Source organism: Labrus bergylta, chromosome 11 (assembly GCF_963930695.1).
Source record: "Labrus bergylta chromosome 11, fLabBer1.1, whole genome shotgun sequence".
Taxonomy (NCBI): domain Eukaryota; kingdom Metazoa; phylum Chordata; class Actinopteri; order Labriformes; family Labridae; genus Labrus; species Labrus bergylta.
Genome location: NC_089205.1, coordinates 27,916,406 through 27,925,163, shown reverse-complemented (window position 1 = coordinate 27,925,163; position 8,758 = coordinate 27,916,406). Strand labels below are relative to the sequence as shown.

General features: G+C 43.5%; 1 protein-coding gene across 1 annotated transcript; it reads right to left on the bottom strand.

The window, feature by feature from the left end:
* Positions 1–413: 413 nt before the first annotated feature.
* LOC110003584 (ras-related protein Rab-1B-like) lies at positions 414–4,419 on the bottom strand. The gene is made up of 6 exons (XM_020659151.2): positions 4,094–4,419; positions 3,357–3,429; positions 3,112–3,207; positions 2,898–2,993; positions 2,603–2,734; positions 414–695 (listed from the first exon to the last, which is right to left on the bottom strand). The coding sequence occupies exons 1-6, from the start codon at positions 4,105–4,107 to the stop codon at positions 462–464; spliced, it is 645 nt and encodes a 214-aa protein (XP_020514807.2). The 5' UTR covers positions 4,108–4,419; the 3' UTR covers positions 414–461.
* Positions 4,420–8,758: the final 4,339 nt, after the last annotated feature.

Below are 8,758 nucleotides of genomic sequence, written 5' to 3'. Positions count from 1 at the left end.
GTAAATCATCTCTGAAGGAAATAATAATGAGTCTCTCAGGATGCATTATAGTTGTTTTTTTTATTTGCACACCTTTTTATTCAAATATTGGTATTTCATACGACCACTTTAAAGTCCACTTCACTTTGCTGTTTCAAAGAAAGTCTGATTTTCTCCGGTCTTTAATAAAACAGGAACATCATCGTGTGTTGGATTCAAAAATATGAAGCTCAAAATATAATCTAACCAGCCTAAAATCATTTCATCCAGAAAAGTCATATTTTACATTAAAGCTTTTGTTCAAGAGCAAATCTATAAACATGCAGGTTTTTCCAGAACACATTCACATAGTCCTGAGAGTATGCAGGTGTGTGTGTGTGTGTGTGTGTGTGTGTGTGTGTGTGTGTGTTTACAACGACTGAACTCCGATTAAAAAAAAAAGAACAGATATGTTTCATGTCAGCACGGTGTTAATCGCCCGCTCAGCAGCAGTTATTTGACTCCTTCGTCTGTTTGTCTCCTCCCAGCCACAGGGGGGCGCTGTTGATCTTGGCGCTCTGGGATCTGGCCTCTTTGGCGTCCCCCTGCATCCCCCCTCCCTCGCTGGCCACACGTTTGTGTATCTCAGAAGCCATGGTGAGGAAAGCCTTCTCCACGTTGTCGGCGCTCTTAGCACTCGTCTCCAGGAAGGGGATCTTCAGGGACGAGGCCAGGTCCTGGAGGGGGACACACCCAGAGGTGGACATGCTAATTAGCATGCTAACTTGTAGCATACTGGCTGCTTATTTACTGTTATTAGACCTTAAGATACATGACCATAGTCTATAGCTCATATGTCATTAATGAAGAGTTTTCCCCTCAGTAACTTCCTAATTACTGCTTATTGATGATAAGTTAAAGGCTTTATATGTGATTCTTTGATCCAGCAGATGTCACCCTTGAGCACCAGCATAAAACCGAAACAACTCGCGCTGCATTGTTGTGTTAGCATGCTAATGCTAGTGATCTTTATCACGCTGGTATCTTCACACTGCATGTAAATTTACCTGAAATGAGCGTGATCTAGAAACACAGTTAAGCAGTGAGTACAGTATGTTATTCTTCTTTTCTCTAGTCCCTCAATTAAACAACTTTTATACACGAGGGGAGGAGTCAGCCGGCCGTCCTGGCGATGTAAACAAAGTGAAGATAGGACTCTGAAAACTCTGAAAGCATCACAGACAGTGGGACTCGGGTGTTACACCCATTGTAGACAGTCATGACTCACAGAGTTATTTTCAGAGGATAAACTTGATTTCTACATTTAAGTGTGAAAAATCACAGATAAAGACTTTAACGAGTTGTTGACATGAAGTAGATCTTGCTTTCGCTTACTTCTGCTTCATAACGGCTCACCATCACAGAAAATGTGCGTTTGTTGTCAAGCAGAGGAACACTCTTAGAAACCAGAAGACCCAGGTCCACTGATAAGGTTCATCAATATCACCAGGTTAAGCACAAATATGACGACTAGGATCTACAGCCCGTTGTAGAGACAACTTCTGGTATGAGATGGATTTATTTATTTGTAATTTAAGCCTGACACATAACTCGGGGTCAATGAATTCCTGCAGCCGGTAAAGCTGCTAAACATGAGACAACGATGACACTGTTTACAGCCTTACATTACGTCTCAATCTGTTTTGAATCATCTCTGCAGGGAACGGACGGCGCCATGTTTTTCTTTTCATCCAATGCTGAGGGGGAGCTTGACTAATGTGTTGAGGTGCTATGAATAGTAAATTTTCATGAATTCAAAGTTATTCTTTAAGTTCTCTCTTCTTCTTTTTGTTTTCAAATAAAAGCAGACATATGTGAGGGGGCTTAACCGGGGCTATAGCGCCCCCTAGCCGTAGTGTAGCATCGTGCTTAGCAGGGATGCTACACTCTGCTTCGTTCCTTAAAGCTGTATGATCGTCTTGCAGGAGAACTGTGCCCCCCCCCCCTCCAAACTTACAAAGTGGGAGACCAGGGTGATCTGTGGACAGAGAGACGCTGTTGAAAGTTTTTGTACTAAGACTGACTTTGATACGACTACTTTAAGGTAGTCGAGGATAAAGGTTTGCGTGCATTCTGTATTCATTATACAGTGATCCAACAAGCTTTTAGCTTTTCACACTAAATGGAACCAGGCCCCGGATCTGAGTACGCTTGATCCCAAAGTCCGGTTCATTTGATCAGTGTGAACTCAAACGTACCGTACTCGGGTACAGTGAAGAGGCGGTCTCGGGAATGATTCATACTCGAGTGCGGTCCGTGTGAGATGTGAACGTAATCCCTGCTCAAACAAGGAAGTGGACCGCTATATGACGTCATCATTCTAAACGGCTCCTGACACTTCAAAAACCGTTAAAGTCTTCCATATATGGTCACTTCTGGTCAAGAAACAGACATCATAAAAGTCTAAGTTTTGTATACATCCTCTGCTCGAGCCTCGACCTGACGCCTCCCTCAGGACAAACTTCACCTTTTTATCATTCCATTCCCATGAAGCACTTGTTGTTATTGTTTTCTGCTGTTTCATGAGCGTGCTGAGAGATTGCTCTGTAGTGTTTGGAGGTTGTGCTGAGTGAGGCCTCGTTACCTGCCCGGTGGCGGCGTCCACCACTTTCTTACTGACGAGGTCCGTCTTGTTTCCCACCAGCAGCCTGGAGACATTTTCACAGGCGTAACGATCGATCTCGTCCAACCACTGCTTCACGTTGTTAAAGGACTCCTGGAGAGGAACGAGGAGGAAGAGGAGGAAGAGGGGGAGGAGGGGGAGGAAGAGGAGGAGGAGGAGGAGGAGGAAGAGGAGGAGGAGGAGGAGGGGGGGAGTTAATGTTGAAACTCTCCTTCTTTGTTGATGATGTGGGTCTGTGTGTGACAGAAACACTGACCTGCTCTGTGACGTCGTAGACGATGATGATACCATGAGCTCCTCTGTAGTAGCTGGAGGTGATGGTTCGAAACCTCTCCTGACCTGCTGTGTCCCACTGATGGACACACACACACACACACACACACACACACACAGAGAATAAGACCAATGAGCCCCAACTCTGCAGGAAACAACAAAATGCCCTCCATTGTCTCTCTCTCTCTCTCTCTTACGATCTGTAGCTTCACCGTCTTCCCGTCCATGTCGATGGTCCTGATCTTAAAGTCCACTCCGATGGTGGAGATGTAACTCTCAGTGTAAGTGTCATCCTGGGAGGGGGAGGGGGGAGGGGGGAGGGGAGGGTGGGTTGTGACATATGAATAATAACAAAACAAAAGAGGTTTCATTTTTAATTTTCAAGTGAAAGAAGCAAAGTTTTATTCTGGAGTTTTATTTGATTTAACTTGTAAAAGCTTACAGCAAAGCGAAGCAGCAGACACGACTTCCCAACTCCAGAGTCTCCGATCAGAAGAAGTTTGAACAGGTAGTCACTGGAGGCACACACACACACGCGCGCACACACACACACACGCGCGCACACACACACACACACACACACACACACACACACACACACACACACACACACACACACACACACACACACACACACACACACACACACACACACACACACACACACACACACACACACACACACACACACACACACATAATAACCCATCCAATAATAAATTATCCTTAATTTACCTTTCATTAGTGAAACATTAAAGTTGACTCAGAGCAGTGAGGGTTTCTTCTTTCAAAGTTGTTATGTGACAACTGACATGACTCTAAGGACTACATTACCCATCATGCACAGGGGCCTAGTGATCCAACTCCAACTTCCTTAGTCTGGTTTATTTCTTTAGCATTACCCGTTCTCTTTTCTCTTTTTTTAAAACAGGACACCATGGTGCAGCGTTAACAAATCCAAAAAACACAAAAGAGCACAGAGCTGCAGATATTTATCGTCCAGGTCAAACACAAGTCACAGGGATGTTGTTACAGGGCGCTAAACTGTCCCCTAACTTTTGATGTGAGAAGTCACTGTTAGAGAGCAGGTTTCAGGGTCTTCCCGGGGGGTCGCTGCGTGACTTCAGGAACGACACAACACGATGAAGACAGCACACACAGAAAGAGAAACACACTTACTATTCAGGATTCATGATCGATGAAGTCGCTCCAGGTGTCGCAAGAAAACAAAAATTTGATCCTGAAGCCGGAAACAGTCAAATAATATGTTTCAGAGTGTGTGATGTTGTGAGCTGTTTGGTGTTTGTGTGTGTGGTGTGTGTGTGTGTGTGTGTGTGTGTGTGTGTGTGTGTGTGGGTCTGTCCTTTGGAGGGCAAATGGCAGGAGAAGCTGGAGCTACCTACGGCTCGAGCTGACTGGTTCAGATGCATTATTTATTAATAAAGTCCAGCTCAGGTTACACTGGGGACAGCACCTGGAACTTAGACACACACACACACACACACACACACACACACACACACACACACACACACACACAACACGCTCTGCACTGCTGAATCCACAGTAAAAACATCCCTCTGAGCTCTCTTTTCTGTTTTAATCTGTGTTGTGATCTGTCATTGCTGAGGTGAGAGGCACCTCTCTGTTTCTGAGTGTGACTGACATCGTCTCCTCTGCGCCTTACGTCATTGGTCACACCGCAGCTCTCCAAACAGGAAGTAGTTGTACTACAAAATAAACAAACTACAGATGAGACAGCGAGCCACCACTTGGAGACAAATGTAAAAACACAACTTTAATATCTCACTTTATGGAGTTTCATATTTTTGATATCAATGTTTTGACTTTATCTTCAAACGCTTTTTAACGTCTGGATTTTTTTGTAAATAAACCTGACATTTATTATCAAGTCATTCCAGATAGAAGGGTTGAGTCCGGTCGTTCTTAATGTCATGACTTGTTGTAAAAGTGACGTTTAAGGAGAAGGACAACTGGTAGAGTCGGTCGTCTCTTAACTGGAAGGTCGGGGGTTCGATCCTCAGCTCCTGCAGCCACGTGATGATACTCTGTGATTTCGGTAATTGTTCTTATGTTTATTTTATTAGTCTGATTTTGTTGTCTGCTTGTTTACTCTCTGCTTGTTGATTTAATTGTCGCTCTGCTTTTATTTTCTGTTGTAAAGCAATTTGTGACTTGTATAGAAAAGTGCTATACAAATAAAATATTATTATTATTATTATGTCCGATGTGTCCTTTGGCAAGACACTTAATCCCAGGTTGTTCCCTCTGCTTCATCAGCGGTGTATGAATGTGTATGAATGGATTAGTTACCTCTGATGGACACTTTACACAGCAGCCTCTACCATCAGTAGTCAGAAGACTAGAAGGGCGCAACACAAGCTCAACGATGACTATTTCAGAAGTTGACTTCTTGTGAAGTTTGTCATAACTACAAAATATGTGACATAATAAACTGAAAACTTATCATGATCGTATCTGGTACTTAAGAATTACCAAACTGGTCTTGAAACATAATTATTTATTGGCAAGATTTACTTTCAAAGTCTGACCAGATGTTGAATGTTTACTTTGTGCTCACATGGCCGAGGAGCCGTGCATGTGTCACTCTGTCTGTAACCTTTCCCACTTTAAAGCTACAGTCTGTAACTTTTCCATCTTCAGAATCAGAATCAGAATCAACTTTATTGGCCATGTATGCTTACACACACGAGATCTTAAAATAGTCCTTTCAAAGTCGATCTAGTAGTACAACAACTTTGAACAGGGAGAACAGAGTCAGTCACATGTCCACAGATCACCGTGGTCGCCCGGTTATAGCGCTGTGTTAGTTTGGCAGCGAGCCGCTACTGGCTGAAGCTAAGAGCTAAGCTGAGGCTTAGAGGAAATGGACGGTGACGGATGAAGCTAAGAAGAGAAAAAGAGAGAGAGAGTGAGCGAGCAAGAAGCAGAGTGACCATCCCTGCAGATATTATTCAGAACAGATTGTGAGTAACTTTAGGCTGTGCCGTTATCGTTGTCTCATGTTTAGCAGCTTCACCAGCTGCAGAAAGTCATCGAACCCTAAAGTTATGACTCAGGTTTTTTTTTGTTTGTTTTTTTAAGATTCATTTTTGGGCTTTTTTGTGCCTTTAATGGAGAGACAGGACAGATGATAGAGTTGGAAATCAGGGAGAGAGAGAGTGGGGAATGACATGTGGGAAAGGAGCCTGTTACATGCTGTAGTTTTGTGTGTGTGTTTGTGTTTTCTCTCTCCTGTGTGTGCTCCCCAGGTGTTGCTCCTCAGCCTCAGAGTGCCCAGCATCACCTGTGGATAACTACTAATCAGGAGCAAACTATAAAGAGCAGGAGAGGAGGCTGCCAGCTGCCAGTGGGTCGTTGGACGGCGCGTGTCTTTGATGTCGAGAACTTTTGTCTGATCCTTCTGTGGAAGGATTGTGTTCTGATTGAGACCTTATTGTTTATATCTTGATTGTTAGTTTTTGTGTGAGATTGATTGGCTTCTCTTTTGTGTTGTGTTTTTTAGAAGAAGCTTGTTTTGTGTTACACATTCTGCTTTAGTTTGTTAATAAATCCATTTTGACTTTGCTTATATTTAGTTCCTATTTCTTTTCCCTGGGTAATAATTTACTGTTACTCCCCTCATCCCATAGCCATCCTGGGGAATGTAACAGAGCCACAGGCTGAACTCGAACCTGGGCCGCCCGCTTGGAGGACTACAACCTCCATACGTGGGGCGCACGCACCAACCACTGCACCACCAGCGCCACCAAGTCTCAGGTTTGATACAAATGAATCAATAAATCAATCTTACATAAAGAGCTGTCTCCACAACGAGCTGTAGATGCTGGCGGAGTCATATTTGTGCAAAATACAGAAATAGAAACCAAAGACTCATACGAGGTTCAGTACTAACAACACCACACCTCAACATGACAGTACCGTTTCAGTCCTTCATTTCCTGTTTTAGGATTGTTTCCTCCTCTCCTCTCTTCCTTCCTTTTTTCTTCTCCTCTCCATCTCTCTGTTCTACAGATTTCTATCCCTGTTGACCGTCCTCTCTTCTCTTTATTTCCTAATGCTCTCAGTATGTTCCTCTTCAACTCTTTCTGTTTTCTCTTTTCTCTGCTTTCCTTTTACTTTCATTCTACATCCTTTAGGTTTTTATTCTTTCACCCCAAATCATTTCCATTCTTAAACTTTAATTTAACTTTCTCTGTATCATCTCATTTTGACTCCTGCTCTCTAACTGTTATAACTTCTCTGCTTCTCTGTCCACTTGTCTCCTCCCCTCTAATCTACCCGTCTCTCCTCTCCTACCTCCTCCTCTCCTCTCCTTTCCTCGTCTCATCTCCTCCTTTTTAAAGAAATGGACGGAGCACAAAGCGAAAGTGATGCGGTCTCATTCACTGCCTGATTCCCCGTGTGTGTGACCCCCTGGTCACGGGAGCGAGCCGAGAGCAGGGGATTGTGGGATATGCGATGGCTGAGCAGCTGTGATGGGGTCAGGGGGTCAGAAGCCCTGGCGACGGCCCGTTGCCGGGGCAGAGGCGGTGGCGCGGTTGGTTGCTAGGGGCAGTGGCAGTCTTTGTGGAGCTCCCCGATGGAGCATGGAGGTGGGAAAACTGGGGGAAGGGGAAGGAGAGGGAGAGAGAAGAACATAAAGAACGAGGAGAGAAAGAAGTGAACAAAGAGCGATGGGTTAAAAAGCAAGAGGAAGGGTGGGAAAATGAGAGGGGGAGGAAAGAGGGAGAATAAGAAGAAAGGGAAATTAAGCTACACCCTAAAACTACAGAGAGAAGGGCACGATCATACACAACAACAGGGACTAATCAGATACCTGAGAGTCCTGAACGGAGGAGAGAGGAGATGTGAGAAACTTTGGATTCACAGCAGAAGATGTTTGACTTTCAAGAGGATGACTTTACAGGTTTATGGTTTTCACATTAATGTTGGGCAGAGATTACAGACCCCTACATATAACATTTACAAATCTAAGACTAATCTAAATCTAAGAATGTTTCTATAGCACATTTCAACAACAAGACGATTCAAAGTGCTTCACACAAGACATCTAATGCATCATGACAGGAAAGAAACATTCAAACAGAACGTGGAAAAGCAGATTCATGGAGTGCTGCATGGGTGTTGACAATTATTTTGGTAATTCATCCTTCTGGTGCTCTTCAGTGCGAGGATCCAACTAAGAAGCTTTTGAAAAAGTCTGAGGCACTCTGAGGGTTCGGCATGAAAAGCCTTTAATTCATCTGGGCTAAAGGTTCATAAACATGTTTCAGCCACATAGGTCTTCATCAGGGCAGGTACAAAATGGCCATCCAAGCTACTTCCTTTAAAGGTTTACAGCAGTCAGCAGTTGTCACATGGCTTAGCAAAAAAAGGGTTACACATTTAAATAAAGAAAGTTAAACATCAAAATGTATACATGACACCAAGGTTATGTATATAGAAACATTTAAAAATCACTGAAATGATTCAATCTAAAGATATGTTCAAATAAAAATAATCAAAATGAAATTAATTGAAATAAGAACAAAGACATGACAAACAAAACATCATCATTCACATCAGTCCAACGAATCTGCTGCTGTGTGAATTTCCTTTTTTGAGGTTCAGATTAAAAAGTCGTCGAGATGGCCACACTACAGGCCTCACATCCTGCACAAAGAGCTCGATCTTAACCCGCTCTGTGTCTGTGTCAGTTTTTCTTCTTGCAGTATTTAGGGAACATGCTGATAGACGTGCAGCCGGCTGAGGAGCAAGCAGGACTGACATTTTCTTTTTAAATATTTTTTGGGGGCTTTT

Bases quoted from the DNA above. Each gene is read 5' to 3' on its own strand.
- LOC110003584 (XM_020659151.2), bottom strand. The intron at 2,994-3,111 runs GTAAGAGAGAGA...TGTGTCCATCAG, and splicing joins AGACGGTGAAGCTACAGATC to TGGGACACAGCAGGTCAGGA. The intron at 696-2,602 runs GTAACGAGGCCT...GTCCCCCTCCAG, and splicing joins TGGACGCCGCCACCGGGCAG to GACCTGGCCTCGTCCCTGAA.